This window comes from Hetaerina americana, unplaced genomic scaffold (assembly GCF_022747635.1).
Source record: "Hetaerina americana unplaced genomic scaffold, ioHetAmer1.1.p SCAF_7, whole genome shotgun sequence".
NCBI lineage: Eukaryota > Metazoa > Arthropoda > Insecta > Odonata > Calopterygidae > Hetaerina > Hetaerina americana.
The window spans coordinates 75,983,444-76,003,779 of record NW_027287316.1 but is presented as its reverse complement, the minus strand read 5'-3'; the positions used below and the strand labels follow the sequence as shown (position 1 = coordinate 76,003,779).

The 20,336-nt window shown below is 34.7% G+C and overlaps 1 protein-coding gene across 1 annotated transcript in view; it reads left to right on the top strand.

The window, feature by feature from the left end:
* The first annotated feature begins 11,469 nt into the window (after window positions 1–11,469).
* The window catches only part of Wdr33 (WD repeat domain 33), a 30,587-nt gene continuing 21,720 nt past the window's right edge, over window positions 11,470–20,336 (top strand). The window contains exons 1-5 of the mRNA XM_071595131.1: window positions 11,470–12,274; window positions 12,880–13,149; window positions 14,292–14,443; window positions 18,776–18,873; window positions 19,733–19,859. Of these exons, the coding sequence (XP_071451232.1) occupies window positions 12,014–12,274; window positions 12,880–13,149; window positions 14,292–14,443; window positions 18,776–18,873; window positions 19,733–19,859 (908 nt within the window). The 5' untranslated portion in view covers window positions 11,470–12,013. The remainder of the gene's footprint in view (window positions 12,275–12,879; window positions 13,150–14,291; window positions 14,444–18,775; window positions 18,874–19,732; window positions 19,860–20,336) is intronic.

Below are 20,336 nucleotides of genomic sequence, written 5' to 3'. Positions count from 1 at the left end.
TTCTGCTCAACTATGCTTTATTTTTTCGATATTTCTTTCATGCAGAAAAAAGCATATAGATATTGATATCTCTAATTTACTTATATCCTGTCTGGCATTATCTTAAATGGGAATTTTTTAAAATATAGTTTAATGTTCATTTGCATTTTTACTGTGAAAGAAGAATATTCGAAGACCTGCCGTCAACGAGTATACTAGTACTATTGGCCAGAATTATTAGTATATATAGTTACAACGTTTTAACTCCAATCAAAATACCCGCACTGTACCAATGGAAGTTTTGTGTCTTAAGGATCTACTTGTTAATATTCGATTGAATTTCCATATAGCAGTATGATTTTGACTGTATTTAGTTAAGAAGTGTGACTCTGGACTGGAGCATTCACATTTTATGATTCTCTGAAGTGTTTTCATTTGATACTAAATTGTATTAATCGCTTATACTTTAATGTAGTGCATTTTAATTCCATCAAAGAAGGAAATAAATCAACCAACATGTAAGTGCCTCTAATGTTCTTCCGGACCATCAGTGTTGCCAAAACATCAGAGGAATAGACTGCTTACATTCAAGCGATCATAGAGTACCTTGAATCAGCCAGTCTTCTCAAACACTTGGCTCATTCAATAAATTATATGAGATCTCTCAATTTGCCCAAATTAAACCAGGACCACATTTTTCCCATGTAATCCTTAACACATGTCACAGAGAGGAATAAATAAAATGATTCTGCCAACAACAGGTTTAAAATGTTTACTTCTATCATCCCATTCCTGCTCATGTTCTGGAAAGTTGATTTTCGTTCTTTTCCAGCTCTTCCTTACGCTCAGATTTGCCTTGGCAGTAGACATAATATTTTACCATATTTCTACCAAATTCCTGTATATGTACCTATCTGTTAGTACACATAATATGTGTACCTCCTTAGTCATTCACTTTTAGGATTGGCATAATAAAAAATGCTTAATCAACGAAAGTCTCAGTTTTAAAATGTATACCAAATTACCCAGGGCTATTCATGAATTATTTCAAACATGCCCTTTTTTATCCTTGCAAGAGTAATCGGCTGGTTAACCTATTTTTTGACTGACATCAATTCACTCTTTGCTAAACAAGATATATCAGAAACAGAAAGAAAGAATTCTTTTGGATATATCTTGAAAGAATTCTTTTGAATTTGGACTTTGTGGCCGAAATAATACACCCTGCACTGACTAGGCAAAATGATTTTCTTAGCCTTCATCTCATGATCTCTCCCAAGTCAATTATACTTGGGTACATATGATTTTGTAGATGGACCGGTATAAAAAACTTAAATAGTCACACTTTCCACCCTACTTCCTAAAGGTTATTTGATCAAGTTGCAAACTGAATGTTAGAAAACTGAACCATGAGCCTTTTTGCTGGAAAGTCACAATTATGGAAGAATATTAGGAAGCTGTAAATATTCTGCGTCTTCTGCCACACTTCTTTTAATCTATTTGTTACCCATCTCAATGTATTAGTCAACTCTTTATACTTCTTTCTACCTAACTCTATTAACATTCTTTCATTTTCTTATCTAATCTATCTTTCTGATCATATCAACCGTAATACATGGTTTCCTTGTCCTTTCCCGATAGCCATATCCATAAATATTCTATTAGGCAGAATAAACAGCTGCATGTTTTATATGTAAGTACAAAAAATGCAGGTGCTGGCCCAATTTTTATGGGCCTTCAACTTTATACTAAACTCCCAGCCGAGATTAAGACCCCAAAAAAGTGTGGTTGCATTCAAAGTGAATCTACTTAGATTCTTAAAATTAAAAATGTTTTATTCAATCGCTGAATTTCTTGATAATGCCTGATATGTGTCTTGTATCCATGTATATATTTTGTTACTTTCCCCTGACGTGTCTTATATCAAGTGTAACAGTTTTAACCACTCAATCGCTGGGCAAAGAAAATCTATTATTATCATTATTTCCTAACAACAGTTCCTGTAGTTTTTTTGTGGATTTTGATCTCTTACTTGATATAATTTTTCTTCAACAGTACTTAACTCCTTACTTTTCAATCCAGTCAATTCTTCTAAATTCCATTACCTAATCCTTCTCCCCTGCCATATCTCTTTGAATTGGACATGACTCTTCATGACTACTTAATTGTGATTAGAGTCAACATCTGCTCCTGGGAGATACAAATTGATCACGTTGCTCTTAAATCTGTGCCTAACCATAATATGGTCTAACTGATACCTTTCTGAGTAACCCAGCATTTTCCATGTGTACCAATGCCTTTTGTAGTTCTAAACCTTGTATCCATTGTAATTAACTTCTATCTCCAACAGAATTTAGTTCTTCCTCCCTGCAGTCATTTCTTGTTCCTCTACCATAGTATATTACCACTACCATCTCTTCCGTCGTCTATCATTGCATTCCAATCCCCCATCACTATCAAATGTTTCCCCCCTGGAACACCAGCAATTATGACTGCTAACTCATAAACCGTATCCACTTCCTTCCTTTTGATTGCTTGGTAGCATTTACATATCCCTAAAAAATGACCAAATTTGTTGGTTCTGCTTTCACTTCCACTAGTAATATTCTATTAGTTGCTCGCTCCATGTTTACTATGCTTCTTCCAACATTTTTATTCTACTCATATTATTGCCACTACTCACTGGCTCTCTTCACCTCTGCTGTACATTAATCTATAACTATTCCTCCAGTAATCCCCACAATCCTTCCATTCTATCTCGCACAGCCCTAAAACATCTATATATCCTCTTTCCTTCTGTCACTTCATATCCTCTAATTTCACTACACTCAATATTGTCATAACATCATAAGTTCTGCATTTTCAAATTTAATTCCAAAATAAAAATGTTTTCATAATTCATATGTAATCCATAATAAATCCTGAGAAACTCTGAAATTGACAAACAATATTTTTCTAAATATAGCACTACCCCATTTCAGAAACCTCAGTTTTGGAAAAATGTTTGAATCCCAAAATGACCATCCATTCAATAATCTGTAGAGGTTAAATTAAGAAAACCTTGTATAACTGCACTCCATATTTTTATCACTGCTATTCATATCATGCTATAATGCTTACATTAGTAAAACAACTATTAAGATGTAATGACTTCATTTAAACAGATATCTGTATCACTTGGCTTGAGAGACAATTATTTTCTGAATCATCTGAGATGGTTGAATCAGGAAATAATTATTACTAGTAATAAAAATACCATGTTTGAAGTAACATATACCCATGCATGTATATGTTCATATGTAGAGATTATATTTTATAATGTGAGAGATTGAAATACCTGAATGGACATCCGTGGGAAAAATATTGGCATAGCAGTATGGAATGAAATAATCTTGAAACCCCAAATGGACTAAAAATAAATCATCAAAATTGTTTGCTAGATACTCACACAAACAACTTCAAAGAGTAAAATTCATGAGAATCAATATCTCTTTCAGAAGTTATTCAAATGCATGTACTTTATGTGACAGACTATTACTCCATAAATTCAAATGAAGCGGAATTATTAGGCTACTCAAAAAATTTTCACTTCTTCCACACATATACAAATCATTTATACTGAATTAATAAAGATTTTGTTATTAATGTTATTGTGTTTTTATTGTGTTATAATGTTAATATTGTGTTATTATGGCATATATTCCAAGAAATTACCCAAAAAACATTGCAACCAATTGAGAACATAAGTTATATATATAATCCTACAATCCAAGGTACATTATTCTGTCAATGAATATTTACTTTTAACAAGTATAAATTAATTATGATACTGTATGGCAAAGTTTTGTGAAGCATTCTATATTATGGTATACGAATCCAATCTCTAGTCAAATAAATGTGATCATCATTATTATTCGTGACCTACCAATTAGGGTAGGTTTGGGATAGACACAGGCTATACAAATGTACAATGATAATTTGGTTTGCCCAACGTCCTCCCCTCGTATCACAGTGCTCAGCATTCCATCATCAATCACAATGATCTGCATCCATTTTTCCTGCCTCCTTTTGATTTCTACCAACAATCTCCTCTCCTTCCCCACCTTACCTAGAATGTCTTCACTTGTTTTCCTTTTTGTCCGCTTTGCCCTCTCCATCCATATCTGAACCCACTATTCAAAAGCCTCCAATCTACACTTATCATCCTGCTTCAATGACCATGTTTATGTGCCGTATATAACAACACTCTATATAAATGTTTTGACAAACCTTTTCTTAACATCCATGCTCAATATCCCTGTCATCCATTCCCTCCTCCTCATGAAAGTCATTATGTCTGACACAGTTCTTCTTATATCCCCAATCCTCTGATCATTTTGGTACAGGCCACTTGTGAGGTACATAACCTGTTCAACCTGCTCAAGTTTATGAGTACCTATTTTTATATTTAACTTATCTTTTCTCTTTCTCAAAAATTGCATTACCTTTGTTTCATTTGTTCATCCTCATCCCATACCCATCACAATGGCTTTGCAAAGCACTCAGCAATGCCTGCAACCCCTTGGCTGACTGAAAAACTAAAGCTTGATTATTTGGAAACCTAACTGATTTAATGAATTCCCCATTAACTTTAAAATTGCTTTCCTATTAACTCCCTAATTATTGTTATATAATTATATTCATATTAGCTATATTTAATTGTAGCTTAGTACCTGCTGGTGTTAATATTTTTGGTTTCTTATCCTTTGAGTTGAGACTTGGTAGTCCAGTGGGTAAGAGTGCTGGACTGCAGAGAGTTTTCAATGCCTCTGTGCACTTAAGCTTTTACATTTTTAATGAATTACTCATTTTCACTCAATCTGAGTATTTTTTTGGGCACTAGATCTTCCTAGGAAGCCATAAGGGGCATAGGGAAAGGAACTTGACCCCCTTAATGCCGTGTTAATATGTGAATTTTACTTGCCGTTTGGTTTAGTGCTAGGTGAGCTCTATCCTCACCAATCAATCCAACCTCAGGTTGATAACTGTAGTTTTTCCACCTTTTGGTAAGAATATAGCCCCTCTCCTTACTTTTACAATATTGAATTCATTCATCCTTGAATATGGGTAGTACATATTTGTATTACTCTTTGACTTCATCATCATGGATTGAGCTATCATGTTGCCCACCAATATTAAGCCAATATATCTATGCAACAGATATATTGGCCTAATGTGCAAACAGCTTCATCATTCTTTTATGTATCTTAACTGAGCCTGTGTCTTTGCTCCTCATTGACGTGCCTTATATCATGTACATACTTCACCCACCTGGTATTTTTGTATTGTGATCTCTGGGCAAATAAAAAGTAATAATAATAATAATTGAAACTTTCACTAACTTAGATGACCTTGGCAGACTGATATGTCTTTGGTCATAACCTGTTTTGTCTCATGAGTCTACACTTATCTTACAGAAATATGATTTCTAAATTGAATCAAAGAACTTTTAGAGAAACTAGGATTTCTTGAAGAGATGAACTGCAACTGATTAAGCAACAAAAGGGTTGTTTAACATATGAAAATCTATGACTTATATGTTGGCATTAATTGCAAGAATTGCTCAGAGAAATTATCATCAGGGCATCAGAAAGCAATTGTGTTGAAGTGTAATTGACTGTCGCGATTGCTGATGCATGGCCATCCTTCCGATTGGTTGTATTTTCAACTTCATATTCTCAGAGCAAATCGCTCATCAATTACCACTACCAATTGAATATTACCACAAAATATAGTGATTCATGTTCTTACTGTAAACACCCTGACTAAACAGCTATTTACTAGACAATACTTAAGATTTCATTACTAATATAATGTATAACCTTTTGGCCTGAATGATGAGAATAGCTAATACGTGCCTTGCCTGAAAGTTTTGATTTTTCCACCTCTCTTGATATATCAAAAAAGAATTGATCAGCTGAGCCATCTATATTTGCAATCAATATATATGTTTTTACTTGATACACTTCATGCTTCTTTTCATTTGTGGTTGGACGTCTTCATGATTTCACTAGATTGTGATAATTATATTTTATATATGTTCACTTGCTTTGATACATCTTATATGCCTTGTAAATGGATGATGTCTCAACAACTTTACTTGGGTTATCCAAATATGATAACTTTATGTTTTTGCATAGATGGATTCATTTTTATACTGTGACATCTATCTTGCATGGCTGTACAGATAATAAACATCATCTTCAATTTTTAGAGAATGATCTTACCATGTATCAAATTGAAAACCTTTGAACATTTGTAAAAGAGTGAATTAGCACAACTGAATTCATAAAATTAAATAAAAATCTGTGCAATAGATCAAAGAAGGGAAAAAAGTTATATGACATGACGAAACAATAGCAGGAACTGGAGGGAAGTGACATAATTCCATAAACAGACTAAATAGACCATTGGAGAATGAAGTGAAGCATAGTGGGAGAGGAAGAGAACTCTTTAGTTGTACTCCTAAACCATGATGGTCGAAAGACTGGCAAGGCATCTGAAAAACTTGTAATGTAAATATAAGTCATTTATTCATTAATTCATTCCTCACTTAATGGATTTTATTTTACTATCATATTGTTTGCTCATTTAAATTTTACAAATTAAATAAGCAGGGGCCATCAACTATTAAAACAAGCACAGTTATGAACCTGAAGGTTGGTTTGATAAGTAAGGGTAGAGCTCACCTAGCTTGTGTACTTAGATAACTGCAATGTGAAATTCACACATAAGGATAGGAGACCAGCTCCTTTCCCTGTGCCACATGTGCTTTCCCAGGATCATCTGGTACCCATAAAATCAGAAGCATGGGTGAAGCTAAGGGTGTTCAGAGGCATAAATCAGAATCCAACCCCAGCCCTTCAGTCAGGAGCCCACCATTATGCCCAGTGTACTATCAGTGAGTCTTAATTTAGCACTACATAAACACATATCAAGGATTATTTATCACATTAAGTCCATGATATTAACATTGTAGTTGATTGATGGAATTTCAACATGTTCAATATCTAAAATTAGTTAGTGCAATCAAATTGGACGAAAATATATACACTTCTCCGCCCATTTACATTGCAGTTTGTCATCCATGGTAAACCTGCAGCTATTGCTCTTCTTCAAGGCTTGCAAATGTGAGACTGATTTAAGTCTGTAAAAGGTAGACTCTCAGCCAAACCCAAGGAAAAAGAATGTGTTCACATTCCCCAGATACCGTACCCCAAGGCAAAAGAATTTTGTGCACATGCTTCAGATGCCATTCTGGCGAAGAACAATTTTTTACGAATGTTCACAATCTTTTTCAGGTTACAATTAACCCCACACAGAATCTTAACCGGGAGAGTCAATTCTGCCAACTTCATAATACCAAAGTCAAGTGTGATCCCAACCTTTCAAGTATCTCTGAAATAATTAAGCAAGAACAAACTGCATGTTTCTTAAATATATTTACCTGTGCAATGTATTGGTAACTACCACTCCTGAAGATAATCATTTTCAAGTAGAATTTTTTCACTCCTTTCCATCAAATTGAGATGACCTGAAGGGTGGTAATCGAAGATGGAAGATGGGGATCTATCGGCAGCATTTCATTCGTGTTCACAAATGTGTAATTGAACATCAAGAGAAAAATAACCTTCTGAGCACCATGCATTTTAATTATGATTGAGCCTCAATTAGATGAGGCAATGAGAGCTGAGGCACCTTGGGTAATTCAGAAGGCTTATGTGCAAAAATGTGTTGTGAAAATTTTAGATTGCTTTTGTCAAGAAAATGATGCTTATATATTTGAACAAATTACTTAAAAAATAATACCACTGTATTTTTTTCTTTAACAAAATATTCATCTACTGCCTAGTTCATATTCCCAACTATTTACTCCATCATCAATTCTAGCACCTCTAGTGATGAGAAGCCCCTTCCAGCACACTCACAAATAGAAGCAAAATATTGGTTTACAGCCAACTAGCTCGTCTTGAATGAAACTAAAAATAAATACCTTATATGCCATTTTAATGGGATCAGGATATTGTGGTGGCTAATGTACTGGCTTCCCACCCAGAGGGCCCAGGTTCGAATCCCGGCGGAGGCACATATTTTTCAGCGGTATCCCTATCCCTACTTGAGGTACTTTGTCGAGAGCATTTTGAGTGAGTATGCCATCCGTCGCATGGGAAGTTAAGCTGCAGACCCCTTTGCGCCTTTCGTTATGAGTAGACTAATGCCGATGCCGGGTTTCTCTTCACCCTGCATCCTTTCCTGTCCATCCCCAATGACACAAATGACCTCAGCTGTTGGTTGCCTTCCCCAAATACTACTGCCACTGCTGTTTTAAAAGTGCTAATGAAACAGATTATCCTGTAAAGCTATTAGGTTTCAATATTAAAGGGAAGTTAACTTGTAATTCACATGTTTCAAGTCGATAAAAATTTTTCCAGGGCTTTGTACTTGTTAAGGAGACCTAAAACCTGCAAGACTAAATGAGAGTAGCCTACTTTCCTTTCTTTCAAAGCAAACTTACTTATGGCCTCAGACTCTGGGAGAATGGTCATCAAACTGTGAAAATACTTATTCTGCATAAAAAGACAATAAGGATTCTTAGCAATTCTGGGCCCCATGAGCATTGCAGACCTATATTCATGCACCTGAAAATTTTATATACCTACAGTCTGTTTGTGCTATGCAGCCTCATGCATATTAAATTAAACCTTCATATACACCCACAGTGGTCATCAGCTCATTCACATGACACAAGATCCAAACACAATCTGGATAGAAACCAGTATAGGCCATCTTAGGCCTATTATCGATCAAAAAACTTGGCAATAACATCACTCAACATGATACCAAGCCTGGCATGCTCAGTAAACTGCATAAGGTTAAAAAATATCATTAAAAATGGTTGTGCACCAACCTACTGAACTCTATTTATGAGTATTTTGAGCTGAACTTTGAAAATACTATATTTTAAATTTACCGTTGTCCATTTTTATTCACTCATCATCCTATTGCATCACTGTACTGATTGAAGGCATCCACATGGATATCTCAACGGCATAGCTGAATAGAGATTATGATTATAGAGGGGGCAATAAAGTATCTGTAAGCATGTTACCTTCCTAGATTTTTGACCTAATAAAAACTGAATTAATATGATGAAACAAACTAAAATCAATGGCACTATATCTATAGCTGATTTATAATTGTAGTGACCTCAATTTCTGTCTTTTAAAAGTTTTTGAAATACACATTTTTAAAATGCCTCTTGTAAACTTATCCCAAGAGATTTCTGGAAATCAATTGTTTAGATGGTCTTCCTTGCTTCATTGCCGCTACGTTCAATGCAGGCAAGAAAAACATAAGATCATTCATCATTTTGCCTTGCTATTTAACACACTGTTGAGGTCTTCATAGTATGCATAGTCTGTGGTGGGATATTTTACATAGCTCCATATTTCCTGTAATCTCCTTTCTCTACAGTATAATTTTTATCACTTCATCATTCAATAAATTTACCATCAACTTTAAGACATTTCCTGCAATCCATTGCCATTCCTCCATTTCCCATTATTTTTTGTATGAAATGGGAGACATTTTGGGAAATTCAAAAGTATTTCAGAATTTTTTTTCAAATTTGTCCTCTCCTTCCTGGTTTCATTTTAGAAGACAATGTATTGTTCCAGTTTTATTGCACACAAATATTGTACCGTTCTCAATATAATCTTTATAGTAAAATTTTAATGAGGGCAGCTAGTTTAGTCTTGTCCCATGCTCAGCCCAATTACTCAATGATATTTTTTTTATTCTCTTGGCAACTAGATTGTTTTTTTTAGGTATTCAAAGTGATTATATAAAACCTGTCATCTGTAGTTTCATTTATAATTATCATGTGCTCCCTGATGTAGGCTAAGCTGAAAAAGTGAACTGAATTATATAGGATTAAATGCCATTATGTCACCAAAAATTATTTGCTTTCATCCAGGTTGCTTAGATTGTTGCCTAGCCTTAGAAATGCTTAATGCCATTTTGTCTAAATTTTATACTGCACTGGGAACTTACTCTTCATGAAATTATCATAAAATACCTGAATCCATCCATTCACATATTTGGTTTATATGGTCAACAGAAAATTAATTTAAGAACATTTTTAAGGCAGAGGGCCTCTATGATTTTCTGGTGAGCATTAATTCGTTTCCACCTACCTAAAGTACACGGAAATATCAATATCAGCATTCTATTTTTAAGTCAATAATGTACGCAGATTCTGAATTTACTTCTCCAATTGTGGTTTTGAAGATATTTAATAATTATTACTTGTTTCATCAGTGGTGCACATGATCGACACATCCTATATCAGTTTTATATAGGCTAACTTATAGGAAAACCCCACTTAGTTCCTCCGCAAAAGCTGATATTTTTCCCGGGGATAAGTATTATAACTTCAAACCTTTGTGTCAACCAGTTCAAGCTAAGGACATTTTCCCCAAAGATTCAAGGTATGGAGGGTGTGGACGAGAAAAATGGATTTGTATCCAATGACATGGTCGTACAGAAAATTTTAGGCAGTTGCGTTGAAAGCTTATTCTTGTGAAAAAAAGGCCTTGCAATTATTTCCTGGCATTGTAGAGATGATAAAATAGAAAATTAAATTCTCATGCAACTAAAGATCGAATCTACAGCAGAATTTCGACTTATGTTTACCCTGAGTTGAGCTGGCTTTTCTGTTACCACAAAAGCAATTTATATGCCATGTAAATATATACTTGAATGGGCAAATTTGCATCTCGAATAATTGGGAAACTCAGTAAATTGGGATACGTATAATCGACAAACAACTTTGTTCCAAAACAACCTTATTCTATAATTTTGCATTGTATAATACAGTAATATCTCACAAATGGGGAAAAGAAACCTTCTGGTGTAAAGGGAAATTGCTCCCTCCTTTATTCTTCGGGAAAAAATCCTCGTACAGAGAATCTTCGTCCTGTATACAATGGGGTAACTGGAATGAATCAGATATAATTTTGCGCATTGTTTCACATAGAGCATACAAGCCTATTTATATAATTATATAATATTGTTAGAAATGCCAGGCCAGAGTATTTCTATGAAGCAATTTCAATCACTATTAATTCATATGAATTTTATAACCTATTACAAACTAAATTTGAACCTTTTCATGCGAATATGCATTTTACGAAAAGGAGTTTGTTGCTGTAATATTCACCAAGTCATGTGCTATTTAATAAGTTTACCTTTCCAACATTGCTTCGTTTAATATCCGGAAAAACCAAAATCAAACAGACGTACGCTCAAATATTTAAATCAAACGCGCTGAAATTGTCTGCGAGCAAAATTCGGAACTATTTTGTTTTTATTACTGATATACAAGAGCCATCTATTGTCATACACCATAATTAGGTAACGGCATCCATTTTAATTTTGTCTCAACAGGAGATTAAGCGGGGTAAAAGATGGCGGACTTGCCAAATCGATCAGCTAGAAAGAAAATTGCCTGAGACTATTTTTGTACTGTAATGTTTTAAATGGAATCCATCTCTATATGGTGTATTTTTTATTTAATCTGTGCTATCGAGACTGTTATGTAATTGGGTAGAGAGTATGACTTGGGATTTAATGTAGCATGAAGGTTTTTCTACATCATTGTACGTTCAAGTAACCTAGTTTTGAAATTGTCAATTTTCTCTTTATTTTGTTAAAATTATTTAATTGAATAGTTAGTAAATGTCAGGAGTGATAAGCGAAATTGTTTAAATGTCTATGTCAATGGGTTAAATTTTATAGTTTAACGTTGCGTCAACTTGGTCCTGTTCATTGTTATGAAGTTGTTAGTCTTCCAAACCAGTCATATCTTATTTTGTTCCTTAGCGTAGTACCTAGTTTTTGATCCAAATCTGTAAATTAAGGCAGCCAATGTTTTGGGTTTGTTGACCCCATGCGCTTGTTTTAAATTAGAGATCTTTAAAAGCATTAGGCCAAGATGATGCAGTTTCATACACCACCCCCACCTCTCCCGAATATGGGTGTACCTCCTCCCACGGGCTTTATGCCTCCACCACGATATCAACCACCATTTGATGGAGGTGCAGGTGGTAATCAAAGAAGAATGCATTACCATTACCAGCCTTACCGTCCTTATCCAAGGCCTGGCCCCGACAATGAATTTGACGGTAAAAGATTGAGGAAGAGTGTAATGCGAAAGACTGTCGACTATAATTCCTCTCTCATCAAGATGCTCGAGGTTTGTAAGGTTTCTGGGCATGTTAGCTTTAGGGCCCCATGGAATTTGTTTGAAAATATTTGGATTATATCTGACAACCTGAGCTGAAGGCAATCACATCTAACCTAGAGTAATGAGTATTTCGCTAGAATTTTTTTATGTAGGGTCGTCTGCTTGTTTCATATTAGTTCCGAGATTTATTGTATGTGTATAATGAGGGAAATTCAAGTTCCTCATTTCAAAAACTTGGAAGTCTTCCAGCTCCTATTGAAGGATATCTAAATTAATTAACCTGCCAGTTTTCAGGGGGAAATGTTGAATTATATAAATCCCCCCAGAAAGTACAGTATGCTGAAAGCTTTGCAATCTTAATTCTGACGAGTAAATTCTTTAAGCGATGGAATAAATCCTGTGCTGTTCACTAAACCTGAATTAAAATTTCTGGCATCGGACCTATGCATTTAATCATTGCTTATTGATTCATGCTGGTTACAATAATTTATTCTCCTTACCAATGTGATATGCTTGCTCATTCTCACTAGTTAGCTGTAATTGACAACTGTTGAAATTCCAGACTAATTTTCCAGAAATTGAATCTTAAACTTAACTCGAAATAACTTTTGTAGGGAAGAGTTTGGCAGCGTGATGCCAGGGATCGACGAATTTTGCAACCAGATGTTTGTTACTACCCAGAACTTCTACCTCCACCATCATATCCTGACAATCCAATAAATGCTGTCACCACACGTTTTGTGAAGACTGCCACTAATAAGATGCGGTGCCCAATTTTTTGTTTGGCATGGACACCAGAAGGTAGAAGGCTAGTAACAGGAGCCTCATCTGGAGAGTTCACTCTATGGAATGGCCTAACTTTTAATTTTGAAACTATTCTTCAGGTAATTCTTTAAAGTTTTGTTCCACAGTGGCATACTAATGGAAGAATGGGTGGGGGCTCCCTGGTGTTAAATAGTTCCATAAGACTGTAACGAAGGTGACCACAACTGCTTGAAGTCTCTTAAGCCTCATGTTAGCTTTTGAATGAATTTCCTATTTGTGTTCGTATGTATTTACAGGCATACTTGAAAGCATGCTCTAAAAAACTTATTTTTTTCTACATCCTTGAGTTGGCACTAAAATACTTACCAAATGGTCTGCAGGGCACCTTAAGGAATTAGTATGCCACTGATTTCTCAGTATTTTGAAATGCCCTTTGACATAATTTTATAATAAACAATAGTCCGTCACATAAAATGTTAAGAAAAGGTCATTAATTTTTGGAGGAAACTATTAAAACTCAATTTTCCACTCCGTTATTGCATTAAATTCTATTTGGATTATGAAACTGTTCCTTGCAGCCTAAAGAGTCATTTTGTTTTAAATAAACTAAACTCTCCTCTCATTTAAAAACTTAAGTTTTGATGAGGGGCAAATATCATAGTGAGTTGTAGTTATCTCGGGGTACTTCAACCAATCAGTTGAAGGTTGTAATTTTTTTCTTGGGTGAAGATGGTACTTTGGATTCAGTCAAGAAACTTGAATTTTTTGCTCTCATTTTAATTATTTGGGAAAATTGTTTCAACCTTTTCAAAACCATATTGTGTGATTCATTGAAAGAAATTGTTAAATATTCTTTAAAAATGCTCAGTGACCAAGTGATTTGGATTTCTTTCAGAATTAAACTCATATTAGTATTTCTCCTGTGGAATGACATGCACCAGAGGTCCTGAGAAATGTTCACTTTTTCTTGAGAATATGATATATACAGTAATCCCATTAATTTAAGGCATTTTTGTGTAAGGAATATACTCATTTCTATCAGTTATCACCAGATGAAGGATTTCTCTCATTTTAACGGTCATAAACCTTAGGTGGCATTGGCCTCTTGGAAGCCCTGAATTGGGGACTCCCACGTAAAATCACCTTTGAAATTGTAGTTCACAATAAAATGGTTTATCTCTCTGTTCACACTTAGTTCTATTTCTTTGCAGCATGGTAATGTTGGCTGCTGCATGTTCATTTGTTTTGATTTTGATTTCAGGCTCACGACAGCCCCGTGAGAACTATGGTGTGGTCTCATAATGATGTCTGGATGGTGACAGGGGATCACAGTGGTTATGTCAAGTATTGGCAGTCGAACATGAATAACGTCAAAATGTTCCAGGCTCACAAGGAGGCCATCCGAGGGCTCAGGTACAGCGAAACTGCTTGGAAAATTTCACACCACATACTCCTCTTTCATTACCTCACTATTACATATTCCTCCTATCTGCTCATAATAAAGTATACCACCATACCTTCCCTGGACATACAAAAACATCTTAATGTTTCCTCCTGCTGAATCTTGATGCCAAGTGAAGAAAATTATTCTCTTCTTGTTAAAGAATTAGAACCAATTAGGATTGTGTTGAAAGGGAGTGAGTCAGCATGATGTGTGTTCTCATTAATTGGCCTTATGAAATTCATTAAACCCTTAAAAATTTGGAAGGAGTAGGTTATCCATTTTCATGACAGGGTCATATCTAAGATTTTTCTGTGTGTGACATGGGTGAGGGCTCGTAAAAATCCCTTGCATGATATTACTTTGATACGTTGTAGTACTTAACTTTTTATACTGCTTAACTGATCAAGTTGCTTCAATTAACTGAACAGTTTAGTCATACGATGGTAAATTGGTCTTGGTCAGTGCAACACATTGCTGTGGACGTGGTTTCCGACAAATATGAGGAAGAATAGTGCGAATGCAAGTCACCAACATCAAAAAGGCTTCTCTAATGCGTCAAAAGTCAGGCAACAAACTTACTCAATCATAGGAATAGGGTCTGCAGTAATAAGATTTCATCCAGTAGTCATGTTTGCTCAATTTGTTTAGAGGCAATGCGGGTATTACCTTCCATGAAAATGAAATTTGGCACTTATTTCCCGTCTACTAGATTTCTAATAATGTAATAATAATAATAATATACTTTATTCATCTTATAATCATATTCACATATGGTAGATGTCGTCATTTAGGAACATACAGTTGTTCCTGGATAATATGTATGCTCTTCAGTATCCTCAGAAAACTCATTATGCTTTATCATAGCTGTTTATGCTAATATTTAGGCATAGTTATCACAAGCATGGCGGTAAATAATGACGGCTGTTAATTGGGAGGGCTCGATTATTGGTTAGCTAGCTGGGGTAATTAATATGATGACTGCTCAAGTTCAATAACTGGTCACCAAAAGTTGGCGTATTCCAAAAGCTGATGAAGATTTTATGTAAGGCAAAATTCTTCAACATCAATATTTGGATTGGCCAGGTGGTCATTGTTGGGGAGAGAAATTAATGGAAACATAGGGTGACCAGAGTCACTTTTGTTCTTCTCTCTTGTTTATATATCAGCACATCACATATTTGCGCATCATATATACAGGGTGTGGCAACATAACTTCCTTTTCTGAAAGCATTTTGCTTTTGAAAAAAGGAAGTTATGTTGCCACACCCTGTATATATATATATATATATATATATATTATATGTATGTGTGTGTATATACATGCATATGTTTGTTTATATATATACATATATATATTATATAAATATATATATGTACATTTGTATGAGTGTTTTAAAATACAATTGTCCTTGATTATGTTCACCTCGTTGGCTAAAATATCAGATTTTGTCTTCCACCATGTCTTTAACACCTGTAGAATTATGCTTTCTTGGACGTTGGCAACCAATAGTTTATAATTCATTGAATGACTTAGTAATCAGAACTCCATTGCAAATCATGAACTCTGCTGTAGATTCTTCTCTCTTCCCATTCCAAAATTTACATTACTGTATTTAACCTTATAATATCAGTAAAACATTGGTCATGTTTTTGATTAAGTATGAATGTTGATGGAATTTGTGAAGAATCAAAATTATTCTGTAGAAGGCCATTGTGTATAGAGTGAAAGATTAAGGCTTAAACTCTCTCTTGGTGAACATGAAACTGGATTTATATTGAGTATACAGCAATCAGATTTTATTAATTCAGGTCTTCTCTCCGGCCAAATATTACATTTGAAGAGTTTGATGGTTTCAGGCTCTACTTAGTGTAAATTCATGATCGCTGAATTAGTAAACTTTACAATGCAACACTTTCACAGTGTAAAAATCATTCTCCTTGATTTGGGATTCGAACCCAGATCCCTCAATGTCCAGCCAAGTGTTTCAGCCAGTTAAGCTATCGAGTTGTCTTCCTAAACTCTGAAATTTCTTTGGAATTAGTAAACTATTTTTTCATGCTAACTGTATTACACTACTACAGGTTTTGATGCATAGACTGGTAGTAGTGCAATGAAGTTAAGTGTTCAAAATACAAATTTTAGTTTTTCGGTTAAATTTCTAATTAATTGTTAGGAAAAATTATTATAACAAAATATGAGGTCATTCACAATCGTGAATTGTGAAAATCGAGAGATTGTCAAGTAACAATTGGGGTCATCAAACGATTGTTAACATAATAAACTCTGTTTGTCATTGCAACATTCAGAGTGTAAAAATTATTAGCCTTGACCGGGATCCTGGTCAAGGCTAACAGCTTTTACTCTCTGAAATTGTTGCATTGAAATGCTTATTAGTGGATGACTCTATTGAAAGTCACTGTTGTGGCATCCCCTGCAGTTCCTCGGAAAATGTAGCTTTTCATCTTTCTGCTTTGATAGTTTCATAAAGAAAAATGTGACAATAAACTTTAATATTCACCATAAGAATAATAATGATATAATCACTTATCATTAAATTTTTCAAATGTTAAATCAAAGTATTATTAACAGCTATTTAAACTCTTGACTCCCGTTTGCATTGGAAAACTAACTGCCATTTCTTCAACAATCACATTGATCTCTTCATAGATAGTTAATATATATATATATGCAGTTTTCTCAGGGTATTCATGAATTTTTTTATCCTCTTATTATTTTACTGAATAGTTTCTGTTAATACCGAAGCCTTTTCTTATGGGCATTGGCATTTTATGACATGAAAACAGCTATTGACAAAGAGTAATAAAAGTTACTGACGCCATTGGTTTAGATAGCTTGGCATCAAGAATTCAGCAGTCCTATCTATCCTACACCATCAGTGGGGTTGCCTATGTTAGTGTAGCCTCTTCATTCCATATATTCTTTGCACATTGATGTCAGTTAAAACATTCCTGTTGTGAAAATAAAGATACCACTCCTGGAATTGGGATTGCTACAAAATAGCCTAGAAGTATGATGTACCTATGTCACATGTAACTCAACTTCTCTTTTCTCTAACAAGAGATAAGCCATCTAAATTTTAATTTCATTTTGTTCATATTTGTGTCAACAATAAAGGGATCTGACATGCTTTTTTATATAATGTGGCGATGTGTCAATAAATAAAATTCAGTCATCACAACTCTCCAACCTACCTTTAAGTCTATATATATCTATGACATTATGATGATAACTTATTTTGATTCCTTATTAATAAAAGTTTATGTTTTTTACACCTTTTACCCCAATAAATTCTGGTTTGAAGGGTATCTACTGCATCATTAAGAATAGTAAAATAAAGCTGATGACAAGTTCTTTTAAGCCTTGACCAACAAATTCCCCCTTTAAAGATCCTAGAATGAACCTACGACATTCCAAATGTAAATAAAGAATTTACCCTCCTTTACAAATATCCAATGACTGATAGTTGCCTGCCGTGTTTTTCATTTATGGTTTGTTTACTCTTGGTATTCAAAGTAAATTTGATGTATTTAGCATCTTTTGTACTTGTGGAAAAGCACACTTTCTTGTAATGTTGTGCATTGCGTGGTGGGAAATTTGATTTCAGAATGGCACATTGAGCAATTTTTTTCGTGGTGTGAACACTGTATCTGCCAAATGTAACTTATTTTTTTATTACAATAAAATCATTGACCTCTAACAGTGTGATATTTTTGGAATAAAAGTCACCGTTTTGTTGCAAATAAAAAGTTTTACTGAAAAGAAGCAGCAGTGGGCCGTTTTGCTAGCTGTTACGTGATCCCCTTGCACCCTCTATCCTGCACGGAAGCATTGGCTCTGCGAGTAGCCATTATCCAAATAGCAAATGAAACACATTTCTCTACATCTGAAAGCAGGGAATGGTAGCTTGAAGGGCATCATCATCATTAAATTTTGGTATATTGCTCGGAAATTTGTTGGAGGTTTCTCAAATGTCATAATAATCAAAAAGGTTCGTTTCAGCTTTTCATGTTTTGCTCGGAAATGATTGGTGGTGTCATAATAATTCCCCTTTTCAGGAAAGAGAGTAGTTGTGAAGAACATATTTCCGCTAGTAGATTCTCTTGGTGTCCAAAGTATGCATAGCAATGAAATTTTTTGTGTCATGCACAGTCCGTTTATATACCGGAGGGTTCTTGGTGAAATTTTGAGCACAAATGTGGGTTTGGTGGTGTTATTGTTGCCTAATTGGTTTATCAGGCTTTCAGCGTTCTGACATTAGAAAATCTTCTACCTATCCTAGCTTCAGCCCTACGGATCAAAAATTTGCGACATGCTCTGATGATGGCACGATCAGGATATGGGACTTCTTGCGGTGTCACGAAGAGAGAATTTTACGAGGTAAGTCTGTCCCTGACCACGTGAGCAGGTTTATTTCAGCAACACCTTCAATTTATTGCTAAATTTGCGTTAAAAAAAAGAGGGCACATGAATAGTGTTGTGTGCCTGACTGCAGTGGAAAAAAAATAATAAATTCAGAAGAGCTGAAAAGACTCAAAAAGGAAGATAAGTCAAGAAATTTCTACACAGTGCCTCAATTTGTGGCCATTTCGTACATTGTGTTGATTGATAATTGTTTACCATTTTATTGTGTTAATGTTCACTGATCATATTTTTGTTCATTAAGCAGAAATATGTGAAATTAAAAATAAAAAAAATAGGAAATTGTGTGGTATAAATGTAGTGCAATTACCCATATGAGCTCATAATTATTTTTATAGATTTAAATTTGGGTGTTGGACCAATGTAGATTTCATCAATAAAAGAATTACCTCAGTAGAAATAAGGAAATGTGTAATTTCATGTTAATGTATTTATGCACTTCAAGAAAAAAAAGCTTTCTTTTTCTCTTGGGAAACTCGAATGTTTATTTGTCAAATGTCATCATTTTTTATCGGTTTTCAATATGAAGTTGTATCAATAAAATGATATGTTAACGTGTGGGAGACCAAACAGTATGCATACCATGACTTTTCTGTCATGAGCCAGATGTTTCAAATGAAAGTGGAATTTTACCTCTTGTGAGGAAATAGTGTGGGATGGTGTAATGTACAATGTCTTCAGGAAGAAAAAAAATTCAATGGAATTACTGCTTTTGTGTGGTATGGTCAGCTTTAAAAAAAATGTTGTTGCATGTGAAAATGCTTTGAGTGATGCTTCACTGTCTTATCCTATGGGCCTCAACCTCGTCTTCCTATAGGGCATGGTGCAGATGTGAAGTGTGTCCATTGGCATCCACAGAAAGGTCTTCTCATCTCGGGAAGCAAGGACAACCAGCAGCCAGTGAAGCTTTGGGATCCTAAAACCGGACAGTCTCTAGCTACATTGTGAGTTAAATGTCCGTTCGTGGCCTGGTGTAGGGGATTTAATTCACCAAGGTTTTATGAATGAATGAGTATGAGGCGGTGTGTTTTTTTTATCCTCTGAGAAGAAAGGGGCAGTTTTTCAAAACGCCTAGTAAAAATACAATATATTGTTGGAAACTTCCATATTGTGATAATGTGCTTGTTTTGTTTCAGAAGTTACAGTAACATGATTTTATTTCCATTAATGATATAAATTTCTTAAGAGTGGGCAATGCAGTATTAGTAAACAAGTTTTGGGCAGTCATGAATGTGAACCTTCCAAAGAGACAATTCAATTTGTTCTCAGGATTCTTAGTTTAGTTTATGGCGATGGAGTTTTCAGTTATTGGCTTGATCTTGGTGACTTATTGGTAGTATTCCACATGCCTTATTACCTCTCTGACCATCACCTAAAAATAGGCTTCACTTACTTCCTCATGCCTCAATAGACTCAAAATA